The sequence below is a fragment of the Juglans regia genome, chromosome 3 (assembly GCF_001411555.2).
Source record: "Juglans regia cultivar Chandler chromosome 3, Walnut 2.0, whole genome shotgun sequence".
NCBI classification, from domain to species: Eukaryota; Viridiplantae; Streptophyta; class Magnoliopsida; order Fagales; family Juglandaceae; genus Juglans; species Juglans regia.
The window spans coordinates 21,437,843-21,460,978 of NC_049903.1; the positions used below are offsets into that span (position 1 = coordinate 21,437,843).

The 23,136-nt window shown below is 33.8% G+C and overlaps 1 protein-coding gene across 4 annotated transcripts; it reads right to left on the reverse strand.

Moving 5' to 3' along the window:
• Positions 1-483: 483 nt before the first annotated feature.
• LOC108997704 (protein DETOXIFICATION 25-like) lies at positions 484-16,164 on the reverse strand. Of its 4 annotated transcripts, XM_035688990.1 has the most exons (9): positions 15,998-16,164; positions 10,153-10,416; positions 2,931-3,472; positions 2,369-2,455; positions 2,193-2,249; positions 1,848-2,086; positions 1,633-1,751; positions 885-971; positions 484-708 (listed from the first exon to the last, which is right to left on the reverse strand). In XM_035688990.1, the coding sequence occupies exons 2-9, from the start codon at positions 10,387-10,389 to the stop codon at positions 634-636; spliced, it is 1,443 nt and encodes a 480-aa protein (XP_035544883.1). In that variant the 5' UTR covers positions 10,390-10,416; positions 15,998-16,164; the 3' UTR covers positions 484-633. The 4 variants fall into 4 exon arrangements, with proteins under 4 accessions (XP_035544883.1, XP_035544884.1, XP_018829618.1 ...); XM_035688991.1 differs by lacking the exon at positions 10,153-10,416; XM_018974073.2 differs by lacking the exon at positions 2,369-2,455.
• Positions 16,165-23,136: the final 6,972 nt, after the last annotated feature.

A 23,136-nucleotide genomic window follows, 5' to 3' on the forward strand; every position in this document is an offset into this window, starting at 1 on the left:
ATTCAGAGATGAGTTAAGATGGTTTTAGATGAGTTGAATAAAATATTATTAGAATATTATTTTTTAATATTATTATTATTTTGAGAATTGAAAAAGTTGAATTATTTATTATATTTTGTGTGAGAATTTGAAAAAGTTGTAATGATAAGATGAGATGAGTTGAAGTATAGTTTCCAATCCAAACCGGGGCAAAATCATTACAACTTTCTCAAATTCTCACATAAAATATAATAAACAATTTAATTTTTTTTAAATCTCAAAATAAAAATTATATTAAAAAATTATATTATAATAATATTTTATTCAACTTTCAATAAAACATCTTATATCATCTCATTTAAATTGCATAACGGCCTAATTTGCGTGTTTTTTCCCACTTTGCTTTTATAGGAGGCCGTAAGTCGAATTAATTTGGCTTTAGAAAATAATTGTTTTAAGTAAGATCAAAAGGGTTTTCATTTCTCTCTTAAATAATAGCTGGGATCGATGAAATCTTAAGATTTTTATCAAATCCATCTCTCTTCCAAAGAAGCATACAACTTCAAGTAGGTTCAATCTTGTCTGGTTATTACTAATTAATACGTTAGTATCCATCAAACACGTGAACTTTAAGAAAAAAGAAATCGGTATTTACTAAGCAGAATTTGCGTTAGATTCTTCGGGAGAATTCAAGAACCACCTATTCAGGCGTTCCGATGCTTTCTTGACCTATAAAAAAATGTATCAATTAAAACCAACATGAATAGTCATTCTAATGAAATTCATATTACTATTTGGAAAACATTGGTGCAGCAGATACTAATGGTATATATATATATATATATATATATATATATATATATATATATGCGTGTGTGTGTGTGTTCATGATCATTTTGATTTACCTGTTCATTCCAATCGGTTCTAAAAGTAATGTAGCCGAGCACGAGGCATTGGACCACGATGCCAATGATCATTCCAATCCATAGACCCTGAAAATTTTATCAAGGAAAATTAAGGACATGGGCATGTTTGAACTGACAATATTGCATTAGCATTTGAGTGGGTTCCTTGCAAGTTTTGGGTTCAATGTCTACACTGTTGAGGAATAATCTCACATTGTCTGTGGACAAAATCTTGGACGTGTTTATAAAGAATAAACAATCTTCTCTTGTAGAACTGGTTTTATGAGATGAGTTAGACCCAAGAATTTCTTCTTGGTATCAGAGCCTGCACAGGACGAATGAGGGTCCACACTACTTACCTTATGACAAGGACCAGAAAAAAAATACTAGCATGCACGTGAGGGAGAGTGTTGATGAATAATCTCACATTGCCTATGGACAAAGTATTTGGCATGTTTATAAAGAATTAACAATCCTCTCTTAAAGAACCGATTTTATGAAATGAGTTAGGTCCATAAATTTCTTCACACACATGGTATCTATATATCTTCTCATTGAAGAGTTTTGGCATAATCCAAACTTCTAAAGCATAATGATCATGTCATAGCTAAGATGGAGGCAGCATTGGCAGAGTCCCATCCAATAAGAAAAAAACATCTCAAGGAAATTGTTGCTTAATAATTAGTTACTCATTATAATGTCTAGATCAAACACTAAATGGGGAAGAAAAGAAAAGAAAACTTCTTACTTTTATTTCTAGATCGGCTACAAATGCAAGAAGAACTCCTACTGGCACCCCAATCAGAAAATAGCTACCAATGTTAATATATGCAACTAGACCTTGCCGACCAGAACCTACTGCCACGCCTGCGAAACATAACTCATAGCATATTATATAAGCAATAAGTAGCTAAGCTGAACTTTCATTGGCAACGTCATATATATTGAAAAATCAGTACATGCCTGACAATACTGGCTGGATGCTGTTGAGAAACACAGATATACCAAGCAGGGCAGATAGATCTAACACAGATTCTGCAACTTCCTCATCACTTGTAAATAAATAAGCGAGTTTTCTTTCAAACACAGAACACAAAATCCAGGCAAGCACTCCAAGACATATGGAAGTACTAGTAATGACTTTAATGGAAAATTTTGCAGCTTCAGCATCTCCTCTCCCTAGTTCGTTTGAAACCCGGACACTATAGAAAGGAGATAATGATAATGAACATCTGTTAGTTTTAAATATAACATGCAAGCAATCATTAAACAAGTACTAAAATTATAGATCATAATAAAAGCAAATACCTTGAAGCTGATAAGAAGCCAAAGAAGATCATAAATTCCCAAGCCACTATATTGAGGCTGCGAGGTGCATGATTAGTTCAACTCAGGATGTTTTTGGCCGTACGTAGAGTAAAATCGAATAAGATCATCAAACAAAAATAAAAAGAGAGAAACGATGCAAGTAATTACTTAATTACCAAATGGAAAAGGCGGATACTGCAACCGTGGAGTTCTTCGCATATCCCGCCAGTAATACTAAAACAGCATTGTACCATAACTCTAAGCTACGAGGAATATTGTGTGAAAACAATAGGGAGATGATTAGAATAGGGTGACAAAACAAACCATAAATGAATATTTAGACAAAATCCCCATGCATGCAAGCTACCAACGTAATAAATTGTGTAAGGTACTCGTGGAATTGCCTACCAGAGTGACATGAGAGAGCTAGCTATAACAGTATTATATATGAAAAAAAATATTTGCAACCGTTAATTATATAATCACCGCATAATTACTTTGAAAAAAATGAATAAAATATGAGACTCACATGAAAAAATTATTTTTTTAATAATAGATTTTACTCTTTTTTAAAGCGATTATGAAGCGTTTATATAATATGTAGAATTACAGAGATATAGAATTAACAATCTTTTTTAAGACACAATATTAGTGTTAGAATTTATAATAATAATAATAAACATAACCAAATAAATATATATATATATATATATATATTAAAGTTAACAGCAGACTTACCAAAGCATTACACCTGAAGAGATTGAGAGCTTGACGATTGGTAATAAATCATGAAAAGCGGCTACTGTGAAACCTCTCCATGTGTTGGGACACCAACCTCCAAACACATATACGAACATTCCAATCACCACTGACCAAAATGCGATAGCCATCGAAGCCATTGCACCAGGGATTCCAAAGTCGAGTTTGATCACAAAAAGCCAAGACAAGAGAATGTGAAGAACAAATGCCCCGGTAGAAAGAAATCCGACAACGCTGTTTTTGAGCTGTGCTTGTAAATACTTTTGAGTGCTGAAGGTAAAGGGAAAATAGTAGAGAACTGGAATAAACCAAAGTGAGATATATCCAGCAACTTCTGCTACGTCTTCCTCCTCACCAAGTAGCTTAAAGATGGGTGTTGAGAAGATAAAAACAGGGGCCAAGATGGTTGCAGTAGCAATATTGATGATCCATGACCTTTGCAGGTAGATTCCCAGCATGTGGTATTGCCCCGCTCCAAACGCTTGCCCGCATAGAGTCTCAGTGGCACTTGACATGCCCAACTACGAACAAAAAATTAACATTAAATTCAAAACTTTTGTCCCATTTTATTTTTATTACTTGGAAATAGAAAGGCGATGCATTTTCATTAATGGGCATCTATATTTTTTAAGGATGTCTCCATCATTCTGTATCTCAAGCCCTCGGTTTGCCCTTATTACACCCGTCTGAGCCGTCGTGATCACCCAAACCCTGCAGCATGAACACGTCGCCGGTAAGCCCTGCCCTCTCTCTCGGTCTCTTTTATTTGCCATCTGTTTTTTTTTTCCTCTCTCTCGCACTCTATTTTCTCTCTTACGCCGCAATCACACTAGACCATCGTGACCTTGTGCCATTCTGCCGTGCCGAACCCAGTCACACGTCGCACCGCAAGCTCTCTCTTCCCTCCTCCTCTCTGCTCGGTTTCCCATTTCAGTAAGACACGCTACTTTCCCTCTGCTCTGTCTATATATCTGGGTTCCAATCTCTCTCTCTCTCTATTTTTCTTCCCGTTACTGATGGTGGCCGATTTCTCTACTCCATTACAACGCCCAAAGACAAAGCCGCACCACCGTGCTGTTCCAACATCACCGTCCGTTTCAACGTGAGCTATTAACAAGCAATGGGTATACATCCTAGCCCCACGTTTATGCTCTGGTCTGAATAGATTCTAGTGTTTGATAGGAATGCTTGTGGATTTGATTTGTATAAAAGCATAGTCTTGAAAATCTGGTTTGGACATATTATTGCCAGAGTGTGAAAACTAGTTTGAATGATGGATGAATCTGTCTATCAGGTTGTGGAAGTTTGGCTGAATAAATTGATATGTTTTATGAGTAAATAGCATGGTTGGGGATTATTAAAGAACGTGCATGTGGGTTTAGTCCTCAATTCTAAGCTATTATATTGACTATGGAGATTTCTGTTTGTTAAGTATCTCGTTTGTTTTCATAAAATTTCTCAATTCAACCAATCTCATCTAATTATTATAATTTTTTCAAATTCTCATACAAAATTAAATAAACAATTTAAAGATGTTTGTAAAACACGGTAAATGGCTGAAATCCTCCTTACCGTATAAGGAGATAAATCTTCATTATATATACGAAATATGTACAGAAGTAAACTCCTATGTAATAGGAAAGAATCAAATAAATAACAATCATATCCCTACAGCTATACAAGCGGATCTTATGCTGACAGAAAAGGAAGGTAGCACGTAACGGGTATGATGCTAACAGAAAAGTAAAGCAGCAGCACGTATCATGGACGTATCAAGGAGAATTTGACTCTGCTTTATCACCCCCCTGCAAGGTGAGCGTGGTAGAAGGGATAACGCTGAGCTTGCTTCTAAAGAGAACAAATTGCGGCTTGGTAACTCCTTTGGTCAAAGAATCAGCAAGCTGTAGATGTGAAGGAACAAAATCAATTTTCAAAGTGCCATTATCAACAAGTTCACGAACAAAATGGTAGTCAATCGCAATATGTTTGGATCGAGGACGAGTAACTGGATTGATTGCCATAAAAATTGCACTTTGATTGTCGCAGAGAATTTTAGGTGGTGCTAAGAGTGTAACACGAAGGTCCCGAAGCAATTGAATAATCCATGAAATATCAGCAGTAGCAACAGCTAAGGAGCGATATTCTGCTTCTGCACTTGAACGAGCAACAGTGCTTTGTTTCTTAGAGGACCAAGAGATTAAATTAGCACCAAGAAAAATAGCATAGCCAGTAGTGGAACGACGTGTATCAGGACATCCAGCCCAGTCTGCATCAGAATAGCCAAGAAGATTACGAGTGGACTGTTTATAAAGTTGAAGACCATGATGAACAGTGCCTTTAACATAGCGCAAAATACGCTTGAGAGCACGAAAATGATCCTCGGTGGGAGCATGCATGAACTGGCAAATGGAATTGACGCTGAAGGACAAATCAGGCCTGGTGATAGTAAGGTATTGTAGAGCACCGGCAAGAGAACGAAACAAAGTAGGATCGGAGAATAGCGTCCCTTTGGCTGATAGATGCTGACCAACAACAAAAGGTGTAGAAATAGGCTTGGCATCAATCATTGAAGCACGTTGCAAGAGATCAAGAGCATACTTCGTTTGACTGAGAAAAAGGCCCTTCTCATTAGCTTGAACTTCAACTCCAAGAAAATAATGAAGATCACCCAAATCCTTCATGGAGAACTCGTTGGAAAGCCGAGTAATAAAAGTGTGAACCAGAGAAGGAGTACTTCCAGTGATGATCATGTCATCAACATAAAGAAGTAAGTAAACAGTGCCAAGTGAGGAGTGATAGACAAACAACGAAGAATCAGCCTGACTAGAGTGAAAGCCAAGTTTGAGCAAAAAGGAGCTAAATCGATGAAACCAAGCTCGAGGAGCTTGTTTCAAGCCATAAAGAGCACGCTTCAGGCGACAAACATGCTGAGGAAACTGTGGATCAGTGTAGCCAGGTGGTTGTTCCATGTACACCTCTTCGTTGAGAAAGCCATGAAGAAAGGCGTTTTTAACATCGAGCTGATGCAATCGCCATCCAGAAGTAACAGCCAAGGATAAAATGATTCTAACTGTAGCAGGACGCACCACAGGGCTGAAGGTGTCACCAAAATCAAGACCGTGAACCTGAGAAAATCCTTGAGCCACAAGACGTGCCTTATGATGCTCAATAGACCCATCAGAGTGAAGCTTTGTTTTGAAAATCCAGCGACAGCCAACCACATTATGACGCTGAGGACGAGGTACAAGAACCCACGTATCATTTTTCTTCAGTGCATGAATTTCATCATCCATAGCCGAGAGCCATTCCGGATGTTTTGCAGCAGATTTGAAGCCCCGTGGCTCTTTGAGAGCAAGAAGAGCCTGAAAAATCTGAGAAGAAGATGAGATATTCATAGCATGATACAACCGTGGTTTGAATATACCAGCTTTGCCTCTAGTAATCATTGGATGGCTGGAAGTGGTCACTCGAGGAGAGGACGAAACAGGAGAAAGAATGGTAGAATCTGGAACGACGGAATCCAAGAGAGGTTCCTCATCAAGAGGAACCTGCAAACCAGGAGAAGAAGGTGATGACAGATGTGGAATATCACTACAAGGTAGACATGATGAGTTCGAAAAAGATGATGAAGGCAAAGAATCTGAAGAACCAACATTAGTAGAACTAGAAACACATTCCTGACACTTAGAAAAATGAATATAGTCACTGTTAAATGGCAGATTTTGCACAGAATCACCATTATAAGGAAAGATATGTTCATGAAACTGCACATGTCGAGAAACATAGACACGATGTGTCTTACGGTCTAAGCACCGAAATCCTTTATGAAGGGTACTGTATCCTAAAAAAATACAAGGAGCAGATTTTGGAGACAATTTATTAGGTGAGTAATCTCTCAAATAAGGAAAGCAAAGACACCCAAAAGTACGAAGCATAGAGTAATCGGGTTGCTTACCAAACAGGAGCTCATAAGGTGTTTTGCCAGCAAGAGACGGTGACGGGAGTCGGTTAATGAGAAAGACGGCAGTAGAGAAAGCCTCAACCCATAAGGAGAGCGGCACATGAGCATGAAACATAAGAGTAAGACCCGTTTCTGTGACATGACGATGCTTACGTTCGGCAATGCCGTTTTGACTAGGAGTGTAAGGACATGCCAGACGAAGATCAATGCCACAAGAATGCAGATGAGAGCGAAATTTATTATTGGTAAATTCCGTTCCACCATCACACTGAAATGATTTGATTTTTGCGGAAAATTGTGTCTCAATAAAACGTTGTAAAAGAATGAAAGTATTAAAAAAATCAGATTTTTGTTTTAAAGGGAATATCCAACTGAATCTAGTACAATCATCAATGAAAACAACATAGTATCTATATCCAGTAAAAGAAGAAACTGGTGATGGACCCCATAGGTCACAGTGTAAACGATCAAAAGGCATGGCACAACGTTCATCATTTAAAGAAAAAGGTAAACGGTGGCTTTTGTCGAGTCTACAACCAACACAAAATTCAGAATCATTGTTCACCAATTTATTACTACAAGAAATAGATCCTAATTTAGAAAGAGAAGCAACAGTACGATAATGTGGATGACCAAGACGAGCATGCCATAAACGAAAAGATGCTCGTGGTGAAGAAGTAATGGACATGAAGGCATGATGACGACGATCCAACACGTAAAGACCATTTTCACATCTTCCGACTCCCAGTACCACTCTTGTGACCCGATCCTGTATGGTAAAACCAGAGGAAGAGAAGGTAACACAACAATTATTGTCTTTTGTAAGTTGACTAATAGAAATAAGATTTTTCTTAATTCCAGGAACAACTAAGACATTAGATAAAAGAAGAGGACTAGACGGAACAAGAGAAGAAATGGAACCAGTGTGAGAGATTGTTAAAGACTGACCATTGCCAACCATGACACGTTCATTACCAGAATAGGCAGCCGGTTGATCTACACCCTCGGTGTCACTAGTCATATGAGACGTTGCACCAGAATCAGGAAACCAGTCAGCATCATTAAAATCCTGAATCGAGCAGGCAGAAAATGCCTCAACAAGGTTAGCCGATTGCTTCTTCTTGAGCTTCAGAAAATTCCAGCAACGTTTGGCCAAATGACCCTCTTTGTCGCACAACTGACAGTGAACGGAGGAGTTGGATGATGACTTCAAGTTGGCAAACGGTGTAGGAGAGGCTGAAGACCGATGCTTCACTTTCTTATTTCCAACCACTTTGGATGTCTGCTGCATAAAATAAGCAGAGTTGGAAGATGAATGGGAAACGGACCTTTCAAAGATTTCATGACTCAAAGCTTTTGGAACAATCTCTGTAAAGGATGGTAGAGGAAGCTGTGACATCATGGTGGTAGAAAAGATCTTGTAGTCGGGTCCTAATGCGCGTAGGTACCAGTGGACTTTATCTGTGTCGTCAATGGGACGACCAATAGCAGCCAATTGATCACAAAGACCTTTGAAGGAGCGAGAAAACTCAGCAATGGACTGAGAACCACGTTGCATCAGCTGGAGTTCATCCTTGAGTTGCAGCTCTCGAGACTTTGAACGGTGCGAAAATGAGACTTCAAGCGCATGCCAGGCCTCATGGGAGTGACGGAAACCCAGTACCTCACTCATAGATTCCTCTGTAAGAGAGGAATAGAGTAAACTGAGTAGAGTCTGATCGGTATGCAGCCAAGATGTATATGCAGGATTGGACGTTGGGGTGCCATCAGCAGCAGTAATCATGGGAGAAGGAGCCATGATGCTACCGTCCAAAAAACCAAAAAGTTCTTGACTAGATAACAGAGGAACAAACTGATTTCTCCACAATAGATAATTGGAGGAGGTCAGTTTAATGGTGAGCATATGCACCATTGTGTTGAGCGGAAGAGTAGGAGGTGAAGAAGACGAAGCAGCCATGGTCAGAATCGAAGAAAAGACAACCTTGAAACTGATACCATAAAGATGTTTGTAAAACACGGTAAATGGCTGAAATCCTCCTTACCGTATAAGGAGATAAATCTTCATTATATATACGAAATATGTACAGAAGTAAACTCCTATGTAATAGGAAAGAATCAAATAAATAACAATCATATCCCTACAGCTATACAAGCGGATCTTATGCTGACAGAAAAGGAAGGTAGCACGTAACGGGTATGATGCTAACAGAAAAGTAAAGCAGCAGCACGTATCATGGACGTATCAAGGAGAATTTGACTCTGCTTTATCACAATTCAACTTTTATAATTTATAAATTATAATTATATATAAGATAATGTTATTATAATTTATAACATAAAATTTTAATATTAAACATGAAATTTTATTTGATTATATATTTTAAACATAAAATATATATATATATTAATAACATTTTATGGCATGATAAATTTTCAACATATTCATTTTGATAAATACATAATACATTAGTAATAATTAGTATACATTTAGTTTATTAATTACATTGTACTTTAATTAATTAGTATGTTAATATATATTAGTATATTAATTATATTTTATGCCCTACCATTGCGGAATCAATTTTTAAAAATATAAAACTAATACATACCGGTTAAATCTTAAATTTTGTTCAAAACAGGACCCGACCGATTACATTCTGATATAGACATGAACAATTTTTATATACTCTCTCTCTCTTTCACTATAAAATGTATATATGACTTTTGTATTGGTTATTTGATTATATGATATTATTGGTTATTTACACGTATTAATTTGAAAATGCTAATGGATACGAATAAGATTTTTTTATCTACTTTGATTAGTAATTACTCGCCTTGCCACGGACATTAATTGTGAACTCTGTTTATGATATTATCGTTATGTTAGTGCATAATAATCCTTTTTCTTTACTTTTTGTTGTCCTAATATTTATAAGATTAAATGTGTAGCTACTATTTGATTTCTAATCTTTCTAGTTCAAATAATTCATGACATCATAAAGGTAGGATCTAAATAAAGGATAATAAAGACAATAAATGATTTGTACAAGTTCCAAATAGACAAGCATCATATAAATCTTTATAAAAGAGTAGACTCCATCTTAAAAAAAATGTAAAAAAAATTATTATTTATTAATATGATCTATTTTTTTTTATAAAAAATTTGCATGTAACTTGTCTATTTAAAACTTCTACCTAACGTCACTCAATAAAAAAATAAGATAAAAAAAATCTTACCAATATTCCATTTACAAATCGTACAGCAATGATTTGTACGAGTGCATAAGCCGCAAGATCCACTTCACCAAAATGTCCTATAAATGCTTGTGTCACCACAAACACTCCAAATTGAGTAACCCTAGATATCATGGAAGGAAACGCTACCTTCCATATTTTTCTGCTTTCCACCCAAATCCTCTTTGGAAGATTGCTAGTTTCTTTTGGTACTTCTGATCTAAGCAATCTCTCATCCATCTTGTTGGTCTATCTATATATATAATCCTTTAAAACCAAAAAAAAAGGAGGGGGGGAAACGATAAGTTAGCTAGAAATATTGAACTAATTTGATCAAAAAAATCAAGAAATATTGACTTGAAATTAGGTTAATGCCGAACCCAAACATTATATTTTAGGATAATGATATTTTTATACATCTTTTACTGTTGTTTTATTATCCAACTATTTTTTTTTTCTTTTTGCTCTTTGAATATGGATTAAAAATTTCAGAACGTGACTTTTTTGCATAGTATAGAAGAAAATAATTTCAATCAACGAATGTATAATCATGTAATTTAATTAAAAATAAATTTAATTTTATAAAAATTTACATAAAATAAATTGAAGCATTTAGTATTCCTAACTAGCACTTAGGTACAAAGCATATATATTGTTCGAGAGTACTCGTCGAATCTTAGAGTAAACCAAGAAGTCTACTAATTTGATGGGTCTTTTCCCTTTCCATTTCTTTTGTTCAGATAGTAAATTTAAACCCTCCATGATAGCTAGCATCCATCTTTACCACCCACCCAATATAAAATATATAGCCTTTTTTCACCTTCAAAATCAAGATTAGGTCGATAAATTCAGAGACAAAATATATGGAAGAAATCTCATGCATATAAGTTTGTCCCCACCTCGAAATAAGTCTCAACCACCAAAATTTAAGGTCCCGTTTGATTGATAAATTCAGTTAAGATCAATTCAGTTCAGTCTAATTTTAAATTTAGTTTAATATTTAAATACTCAACTCTTAAATTATTAAACTCATATCAACTCAAAATATTTTTATACGTGAGATTCACAATATTTTTCAATTCAGTATTTCTTTATATAAGAGATCCATAATTTTTTTCAATTTTCTATAAATATATTTAAATTTATCTTAATATTTAAACATATATAAACTTTTCAAAAATAAATTTCATATAAATTACTCTAACATTTTAATTTATTATTATTTATAAAAAATTCAACTCAATTAAATTTAATTTATCATATAAACACTGCCCAGAAGAAAGAAAAGCAATCGATCTGGTTAGCTCTAATATATACGTGGCCATCTCGATGGCCGTGATCACTCAAAGATTCCAATTGCAAGAAAGAGACGTCGAGACAAAAATTAAGTATCATAATCAAACTAAAATTATTACTGTTGTTGTCTGCAACAACGTGGAGATCATCAGACTCAAAGTACTGTCAGTTTTAACTTTTAAGCAGCCGGTCTGGTACGTAATAATTTGAGTTTTGACTGACAGTTAGAGACATGCGGAAACATCGCTGGAAACCATCTTGTTGGCTCCCGAATCATGTTATAAACTTAACATATGTTATATATCAATCTACACTCTCTATATATTATGATTTTAATTTTAATTTTTTATTTTTAACTCAATACATTAAATGTTGAGATTGATGTAAATAATAGATTGATATAAATAATTTTTCATAAACTTAGGGTACCATTTTTTTCTGGTTTTGGGTTTAAACAACGGGCAAGGCTACTTTGTCGGTCAGTATTTATCATTGAATGTATCGTTTAAGTTCTTTTATTTTTTTATTTTTATTTTTTTAATATATTTAAATATTTTTAAAAAATAAAAAATATATATTAATATATTTAAAATTATTTTCTTAATAATTAAATTTAAAAAAAAATTGACCAACGGTCAATTAGAATGATCAACCTAATTGGATAAAGAAGCTTTTCCCTTGAACAACTGATCTTTTTCAAGTTATGCAACTGCACTTTCGTTTGGGAACTGTATGCAGCAGATGATCGATGTCTCTTGCGACTGTACGCGTTATTTAGGGCTCGTTTGTTTTTAAAAATGAGATAAAATGAGATTAGGTGAGATTAAAGTTAAAAAATTAAATAAAATATTATTAGAATATATTTTTTAATATTATTTTTATTTTAAAATTTAAAAAAATTAAATTATTTATTTTATTTTATATTAAAAATTAAAAAAATTATAATAATTAAATAAGATAAAATATTTTCTCAAAACAAACGAAATGTTAATGCTGTGACGCTTTTACTTAGTACTGTCATGTAGTAGTGCATGAGTGGGTTAATGATTTATTAGGGAAACGAAGACCGGTCGACTCATGATCATGATGATCTTGTGGAAAAAGAGATCGGTACTGTGCATGTGGGCTCACGTGTTTGGTAGTTTGGATAAATAAAAGCTACTACTATTATTGGGAATGGAGATGTCAAGGGTAGGTTGTGGCCGACATGAAGTGTACTACTCATTGTAAAAGAGTAGTTGAATATTGTTTGTCTTATTCTTGTATGCGGGACCTAACGCCGTATCCCTTGTCCCGTTGTCCGAATAAGAATCTCTTTTTAAAGAAGAGATAGGTAAAAAGAGTTGGTTTTGGGTCAATATTTTTTGGCTGAGCCAAGCTGAGCCAATTAAAGAGGGGATAAAATTGGATGACCCAATTAAATTGCTAGGCAAAGACGACATTTATGGCTACACATCCTCATGAAAACCACATATCATGCATGCATGCATGCATGGTAGCGAGAGTACTGCAAAGGGGGTGGGTTAGATCTGAAAACGTACGTCTTTGGTACCATAGAATTTAGGCAAGTTGTATACACGTCCATGCATGCTGAAAGGTGTGAAAATGTAGCTAGCCCCGTGTTCCACGTAAAACTCGTGCGCTACTTATAGTACGGCATGTGGGCTTCACATGCATGTATGCATGCTAGTCTTTTGGGACGTGTGTCTTGTAGCCGATCATCATGAGCACGATCATGGAATGGTGCTAGCTAGCTAGCTAGCTAGGATTTAGATTTTCTACAATTTTCTAATTTAAACACTTTTGAAGAAAAGATAGATGCTACATTAATGCTACGTATGGACAATATTGTAGATCACCTTAACATTAAATACAGTAGATTTTACTGTAGTGTCTATCTCTAATTATGAAAAGTTGGGTCAGAAAACTGAAAGAAATCATGAACCAGGAGGCTTGAGTCTTGGTTTAAGTGGTTGGAGGATAACGGATCAAGCATATAATGCCTACCTAGGTGAGAGGAAAATTGAAAAACAAGGAAAGTCTAAGTATAGACAAAGATATGATGAGGGGCATATGGGAGGAGCGAGTAAGAACATTCGCAGCCGAGGTCCATAACACTGTTTTTTCTATAATTTGAGGCTTATTTTATTGTTTTAGTTAAAATCTTTCCTATATCTGAATATCTATTTTAGAGAAAATATTTAGGGGATGAATAGTAATTTTCTAAATATAGAAAATTACTATTCATTCTTTAAATCATCTTTTATTAATATTTTATTCTAATAAATAAAATAAATTATTCTTCCAATCATCAACACTTTCTTTCATACTCATATTTATTATAGTTTTAAATAATAATTTTTAAAATAAATTAAATAATTACTAAAATATTAAAAAAATAATAATTTTAAAAATATTATCATACCCCCAAAAAAATCATTTAAATTTTTGTTTAAAATATTCACTAGAGTAATAGTTTAAATCATAAAAAAAGCATTGAATAATTAAGTTTGTAAATGAAAGTGAGAGAAAAAAATAATAAAAAAATAATAGAGAAATATTATTTTAATAGAATAGAGAAATGATAGAGAATGATATATAAGATATTTTTAAAAGATGAGTAAAATTTAATAAAATATTTTTAAAAATATAATTTTTAGCTAAATTATAAGAAATTTTACTGAAAATGAGATGGGAATGATCGGAGCTGAGAATTAGAAGAAGAGGAGGAAGAAATGAGAGAGCAATGAAGGATGTTTTGGGATTTGAGAGACGAAGAAGATATATAATTAGTTCAAAGAGAGAGAAAAGATAAGGGTTTGCTCTCTTTCAATTCAGCATGCTCATAACGCTTTTCAGAATATAAACAAATGGAAGAGAGAGATTAATGACCTGCCGTTAGTACTTGTCATTCCGCATCGGCCATGAAGCAGGCATTGTATCAATTAATCAGTATATAATATTAGGATGCGGGGAATTGTGAATGGTATTAGAATTTTGTGAATAGATATATATAAAATAGTTTTTGAACTGTAGTAAGATAATTTGAATTAATTATTTATTAGAAATTTTAAATAAAAAATATTATAAAGTTTAAATATTTTTATAATATAATTTTTATTTTTAAATTTAAAAAAATTATTTTTTTTTTGTTTGAAAGTTTGAAAAATTTGTAATGATTAGTTTGAAAAAGTTGTAATGATTAGTTTGAAAGTGTTTATTTTTAAATGATATTTGGGAAGGAAATAAAATGGTCGAGGATGAAATGTGATATCTGAGATGAGATGAGATCGAAATTGTTTCCAAACATCTCCTTACATTATAAGAAATAAGGTTTTTTGCAGTGATTTTATGTCTGTTAAAAATAAAATCACCGCAAAAAGTCTTTAATTAGAGTAATCCCTAGATACATGAATTTTAGGGAGCATTTGTATGTTAAGCTAAGTTGAGTTTTCTATGAATAGTAGTGAGTTGAAATAGTGGAGTGAGTACTTTTATAGAGCTCACCTAAGATGAGTTTATATGTGTTTGGATGTTAAGATGAGATTATATATATTTATGAGAAGTTGAAAAATATTATGAGTCTCTCATGTAAAAAAGTATTAAGTTGAAAAATATTATGAATCTCACGTGTAAAGAAGTTTTGAGTTAAGATAAGTTTAGTTATTTAAGAGTTGGATGTTTGGATATTATAAGAGGTCTAAATATGAACCGAACTCAACTGAGCTAAATTCGGTCAATGAACCAAACACAGTCTTAGAATGTGTAAACTCCGCATATTTTATTTGAAAAAAAGAATGGTTTATTATTAAAAAATAATTTTTTCATATAGATCTCAGATTTACTTATTTTTTAAAAAAAAAAAACACAAAAACTTTACATTCTAAAACTTAAATACCATGTCACGTGATATTATACCTTCTAGAGCGTAGGAGAATGGTTGATAGAACGAGCTTATCATCATAATATTGAATATTATATATAGCACCTGAGAACAAACAATGATAAAAACCCAAAGTGGCCATATGCAGATATACGTAACAGGTTTCTACATCACCTAAGATCATTTTACTCATTCTTTTCCACACATATATATTTTCTAGCCAAACAGTACGTATGCATAATCATATTACTGTTGTGTCTACAGAGAATTAGCTACCTACGCGCGTTTAATTACCAGCAGGAACCACTACCCTCTAGGATGGAAAACCTATCGAAACGAATAATTCGAGCTGCAGGAGCTCGCAGTATTCCGAAACATAAACGAGCTGACTAAACAGACCAAAGATCAAATATATAATAACCAGTAAATTAATATGAAATCAACGTTGAATTCCCGCGGTCCCTATCATGATATATGTATGTATGTATGCCATTAGAATGATCAATAGAGGCAGCTTTAATTTCACAGTACTGCCATGAAAACACAGAAACTGTACTGGGAATTAGATGAAACGGCAGTAGATGAACGTACACACAACATCCATCAAATATAGATAATTATAAGGATGAGAAGTAGTACTTGAGTATGGATGATCTGACCTTTACTTACTTGGTTTTACAGTTTTCTTTAGATCATCAATGGATCGCCGGCTCAGATGTCTTTGTGATCTAACAATAATGGCTTCCACCAACTTCAGGCACTACAGCAGAGAGCACGTCGAGAGAGAGATCAGATGTGAGAATGTGTGGGTGTGTGTGAGAGAGTCTTGGGACTCATTCCCCACGTCATCGCTAGCTTTTCCATCCATGTGATCAAATATATATAGGAAAAATGATAGTTTACCTTCTCATTTTCTCATCTTATTTTGATTGTCTGTGTATTTAAATTTTTTTAATTATATTTTTTATTTAATAATTAAGAAAGTAATTTTTAATATATTGATTTATTTTTTTAATTTTTTAAAAATATTTAAAAAATAAAAATTTGTATTAGCGTACCTAATGGTCAAAACAGACGGCAGCTTATCACAACTCTATATATATATATATATATATATAATACTATCTTAATATCTTTCTAGATTTTTGTCAATATCAAATATTATTTTTAATTTATTATTTTATTTTGTGACTGCGTGATCCGAACATTATTCTTTATTATATATATTTCATTGGTTGAATTCAACTTTAAGCTCAGTTTGAAGGAAGAGAATTTCAATTCATCTCATTTTATTATATTATTATAATTTTTTTAAATTTTTATATAAAATATAATAAATAATTCAACTTTTTCAAATCTTAAAATAATAATAATATTAAAACATAATATTCTAACAATATTTTATTCAATTTTCAATTTTTATATCAATTTATCTCATCTTAACTCACTATCAAGTTATAAAATTAAATAAATAAATCATAAAATAAATAAATATATAAAAATTACGTTTACTTAAAAGGAAAATAATATTATATTATTTGATCTTTCATATATATTTTTTTTATTTTTTATTTAAAAATTAAAATATAATTATTAATATACTGATATTTTTGTTTTAACTTTATAAAATTATTAAAAAAAATTACGGCACGTCAGCATTGTAGCAATACCCTTACCTAATTCACCAAAGTCTTTTAAAGCTAGCTTAGATGGATGTTGCATTATACTAAACATTTTATAAATAATAATAAATAATATTAATAAAATATTAAATAATAAATAATAAATAATTATAAAATAAGAAATATTAATAAAACTCTGAAAATACTTTACTCTTATGTTTTATTTAGATTCAGAGATAAGTTCAAATGATTTTATATAAATTGAATAAAATTTTATTAGAATATTTTTGTTAATATTATTATTATTTTAAAATTTAAAAAAATTTAATTATTTATTATATTTTATATAAAAATTCTAATAATTAAATAAAATTAATTAAAATAAATTTTAAATCGAATTTTAATTATTACGTCTTACAGCCACGTAACGTACTAACCATATCATGATTGCCAGTTTTTTTTTTTTTTTTTTTTCTTGAAATGGAGCATAGAGCTCATTCATTCATTAAGTAAGAGATCCGAAATACATAAGGGAGGATCTTCAATGTCTACAATAATTTCAAATAAAAAAAGAGCATTTCTAACTAACACATGAGCTACTCTATTAGCTTTTCTAAACACATGCTTAACAGACCAGACCTCATAAAGAGAGTAGTTTTTGTGTTTCTTGTGTAACTATATTCCTTTGAGATTCATTCTTGTCCTTTATCAAAAGAGCCGACACAATCTGTTGGGAATCATCCTCTAAAACAACCTTGGAGAGCCTATATCATGATTGCCGGTTGTAGCCACGCAGCTTGTCCGTTTTTTATCATGGCATGCAAAAAAAATTGCGCCCATTGACAGACTTTCACAGCCGTATGTCCACAGTCGATCAGCCATTCGTTTCCAACTTGCCATAGCTACTTTAATTTTAAGCCATGACTTTATCCGTCTGTCATCTATCAGTTCTTTATCTGCACATTCGTCTCATATAGACGACGTCAGCTTATATTATTAAAAAGAAATGTGAAAATGATGTTACTGTTGTCTTTTTCTTCAAGTTTTTTTCCTTTCGAAATATTCTAAACTTTAGGTTGGAGTGGAAAAACTCAATGTTTTTTTTTTTTTTTAGTAATGTTCAATATATTATGACTTTCTTCTTTGAATCATTACCGCTTCAGTTTCTATTCTATGACTCCATTTTTACCATTAATATTTTCACTACTCTCTCTTAAGTCCTTAAATCTATCTTTAAAAATTATAATTTAAGATCTTTCATCAAATTTACTTGTTCAAAATTCTTGAAAACTGTTCCAAAAATAGAGATTGGAAATGGGAAGGGGAGCAAATTAAGTGCGTTGTTAATGTGATTATCTCCTTTCGATTTCTTTTGTTGCCGCATCATCATTCACCTAGTTCCTTGTTCCTTTCTAGATCTACAATCACTGAAGAACCTAGCTGCCGCATAGCGAGCGAGATTACGCTTGGGGTGTCGCACCTCGGCTCGTCTTCATCCTTAACGTCCTGGAATACTCTGTTTTCTTGCACCCAAAACAGAGCACGGCTCTTCCCTTCGCAAGCTGCCCAGCCGTGAACCACTGCCACCCCTATAGCACCAGTAGCCAACCACCATCATGCATGACCTGCACCACTGCACCTCCACCCCATGCCACGAAGAACCACATCACCGAAACATCTCTATTTTGACCCCCCGAAAGCATAGCCCAACTCTTCCATTTGACATGACTCCTCTGCAAACAGCTAGCTCCTCCACGCCACTACTAGGGGTGTAACTGGTCCGGTTTTGGACAAAATTTAAGACTGAACCGGTATGTACTGGTTTTGTATTTTTCAAAACCGATTACGCACCGGTTACCCTCCTAAACCGGTACTTCCGGTTTTACCGATTTCCGGTCTGGTCCGGTCCGATTTTTCAGTTTTTTTAAAATGTAAGTTTAACAATTTGTCATTATAAATTTGTTTATAAAAAAAAAACTAATTTAAAAAATATTGTTTTATACTTTTATTATAAGTTATATATTAGTATTAGTTATAAACTATATATTTAATATTAGTATTAGTTATAAACTTTTAATGATTTAGTATTAACATTTTATGTAATAATTTATAAATTATAATAAGAAATTATTTCATATATAAATATATATAATTATATATAAAACTTTCACATAAAAAAATTATAATTATACATAATATATACAACTTATATATATAATATTTTGTATAAAACTTATATATACAATAATATAAATATTATTTTTATATATTTTTTTTATCAACCGGTCCGGTCCAGTCCGAAAAATCCTAAAATCGGAACCGGCCGGTTTTCACATTCTAAGAACCGGTCCTGGACCGGACCGGTTCAAAACTGATAAAACCGGTCCGGTCCAGACTGGTTTTCCAGTTTCAACTTACACCCCTAGCCACTACCACCTGCACAGAGATCATCGCCGAACACCCCAAGCCACCCCAGCCTTTCGCTACTCTTCTCGATGAGTCCCTCTCAGGGTTACTCCCTCCCTCTCTCGGCCTACTTATTTTCTCCGCTCACTCTCTCGCGCATCACCCTCTCTTTCTCTCTCAACCAGTGTCCAGCCGCACACCTTCAGCCAACTTCAGCTGCGCCACCACGGTTCATCCAGCCCAGCCCCGTCGCGCCTTGCCCCCACCACGGGAAGGGTCTTGCCGTCTTGCAGCGTGGGTCTGAGGAGTGAGAGGGAGGGTCTTGCAGTGTGATTTGGGATGGATGAGAGGGAGGGGTCTTGTAGCGGGACAAACGAAAAGTTGGCAAAAAACAAAACGTAGTATTTTGTTTTTTGCCAACTCAACAGCCGTTTACACGGCGCTTGAGGCAGACGACTGTCTTAAGCATTTTTCATCATCTATAATTTTGATTAATAATAATAATTTCGTATGATAATCAAATTTGATTTGATTTAGTAAGTAATTTAACTTTTATTATGTTCAAATGTTTTAACTTATAAAAGTATTGATATTGATTTCATCAAAATATAACCTCATATTGAATTAGCTAAAATAAAAATATAATATTATTTTTTAATAATAATATTTTTATTTTTTTCATATTATATAACTACACTAACTATATGTTAATTAATAATTTAATTTTTACTTAAATTATTTATTTCCTAACTATTATTTTTCCTCAACCTATTATTTTTCTTCTACAAAAAATGTGCAGGAACCCTACCTCCTGCTTGTATATTAGTTTGCACAAAACTAATATACAAAAAAATTATATGTACATGAAAACAGGAGGTTCCTGTTTAACCTCCGCATGAAAATGTAAATGTTCCTGCTTGTGAAACATTTTAGTTTTTCATATACAAAAATTGAAATAATTTTGTTGGTGCAGTTAGTGTATATTTTTAGAATAAAATAATTCTTTCAAATATGAACAACATATCTCTAAATTTGAAGGAAATTTTGGTGATACAAGCTTCCTCATTTTGACTATTTCAATACAGATAATTTTATTGATATTTAACCAAATTTGATATTTACGTGAGGTTTTGCTAATTAAAGTTAACATTGTCTCTTCCTCACTCACCGCGAAGCCAATTTTTTCAAAGAACATATCAATACTTTGTTTTGAATATTTTTGTTGAGAAATTATATTTACAGTCATAGAATGCACAAACGTCGTACACATATTTTAAAAAAAAAATAAGTAAATATGAGACTCACATGAAAAAATTAATTTTTTAATGATGAGTCTTATTTTTATTTCAAAAGAAATGTGCGACGCTTACATAATTTATAATTGTATCTAACATTACTCTTCTGTATTTGCACCTGAATATACTTGTCTTGATCATCTACTCTTTTATGAGAAAAGAAGGAGTTAAGATATTTTCTTTGACATTGGATAGGTTTATAAATGAACTAGTTTGTTCGATAACTCGATCGGTACTCATCTAGTTAAAATTGAATCGAACTTAACTTGTGAAAAAAAAAAGTTCGCTCGTGAAAGTAAATACTCGCTCAAGTAGTAAATGACACATACCTGACAAAACTCTACTCGACTAAGGCTCGTTAAGGCCCTCTTGTATATGCCCAAGTTGAAAATCTCATTCATATATTGATAAATATATACATACACTTATATATATACATATTTATATGTATTAGCTAATAATATAAGCATAACACTTTTATAATTTTTTTTTTTTATAAAGGAAACTGATCTCATTAAACATAAGTTCCAATTACATCAATTCACAATCAGAAATCGAGTAATACAACTACCTCATTTCTTTTGTGACAATAGGTAAGATACATGAGGGACAAGTTTCAAGATCATATAGATCCTCTGTGCATTCAAGAGCAGATTTTGCTAGGTGATGTGCTGCCATGTTAGCTTCTCGGTATGTATGAGCCACTGACCAACAAGTAAAGGAGTTAAGTACCACCCTTGCATCTTCCACCAAGCAGCCACCCAAACTCTAGTTTTTTGTGTGATGAATCATTAAATCCACTACTTGCTTTGAATCCCCCTCCAACAAACAATGTGTTATGCCAAACTCTTTGCAAAAAACTGCTGCTAGGAGTATGCCATAGGCTTCAGCATCAAAAGGGGTTCCTTTGAAGGATCTGTGTGTCTGTAGGCTTCCAATAAATAGACCTTGGTGATCTCTAATGAGCACTCCAATTCCTATGTGCCCTTCCTTTTGATTTACAGCAACGTCCCAGTTGACTTTATAGGACCCAACCTCAGGCTTTAACCACTTTGGAGTCCCTACGTGAGCTGGGAGCTTGACAACTAGCTCCTCTGTAAGAGTTTCCTTGTATGATACCAGTTCTGCCGTGGCTAGTTGGTGGAGAGCATTTGGATGTTTGAAATCTTTACCATGAAGAGTATTGTTCCTTTTAGTCCATATGCCCCTCATAGTAGCTGCCACTTCTTCAAGTTCCTCTAAACTAAGCATCTCTATCAGTCTTGACCAGATATCAAAGATCAAATCACTTTGAAATGATAGTTTTTGCACCTTTTTCACTCCCTGACCCCACACATCCTTTGCAGCAATGCAGCCCCACAGAACATGTCCAGAAGTTTCTGGCTCCTGCTTACAGATCAGACATGAACCATTTTCCACAACTTTCCTCCTTCTCAGATTTGCTAGACTTGGTAAGGCCTCCTTGCATGCTCTCCATAAAAACATTTTGGTAGCAGGGGGTACTCTCAACTTCCAAATAGCCTTCCAAGCTTGTTCTTCCTTAGCTTTGCCTGAGGTCTCCCTTTCTAGGCTACACTCCAAACTTTTACTGAGGTGATATCCACTCTTGACAGTATATCTCTCATTTGTAGTAAATTGCCAGACTAGTTGGTCCTCTCTCCCCCCAAGGCTAATTGGTATTGATTTAATATCATCAATTTCCTGCTGGGTGAAGAGCTCTTGGAGAAAATATTCCTTCCACTGCTGCACTTGGGGATCAATCAAATCACAAACCTTTTCACACCAACAATCCACATCTCGGGTGGACTGAATCTTATATGGATGGGAGAAGGGTAGCCATTTATCTGACTATATATTGACTTGTTGTCCATTCTCCACCCTCCATATGAGACCTTCCTTTAATAGCCTTAGGCCTGCATGGATACCTCTCCATGCAAAAGAAGGCCCTGACCCCACTTTGGCTTCTAAAAGCCCCACTTTGCTGAAATACTTCTGCTTAAGTACCCTGGCCACCAGAGAGTTTGGGTTTTGTAAAATTCTCCAATCTTGCTTGGAAAGTAAGGCTAGATTAAAACTCCTCAAATCTCGAAACCCAAGCCCTCCCATGTCTTTACTGAAGCTAAGCTGTTTCCAATTGACCCACTGAATCTTGGAGCTATCTTCATTGAAGCCCCACCAGAACTTCCTGAGTAATTGATTTATTTTATTAGTGATAGAGGTTGGTATAAAAAACATACCCATGGTATAGGTAGGTATGGCTTGAAGGACTGCTTTGAGGAGAACTTCCTTCCCTACTGAAGAGAGAAACTTGTTTTTCCAGTTTGTAACTCGACTCCAAGTCCTATCAATTAGAGAATGGAATGATGCCACCTTTGCTCTTCCCACCAATGCAGGTAGACCCAAGTATCTTTCAAAAGTGCCGGAAGATTTAACTCCTGCAATCTCCAAAATTTGCCTTTGAACTGCTTGGCCATTGTTTCTGCTG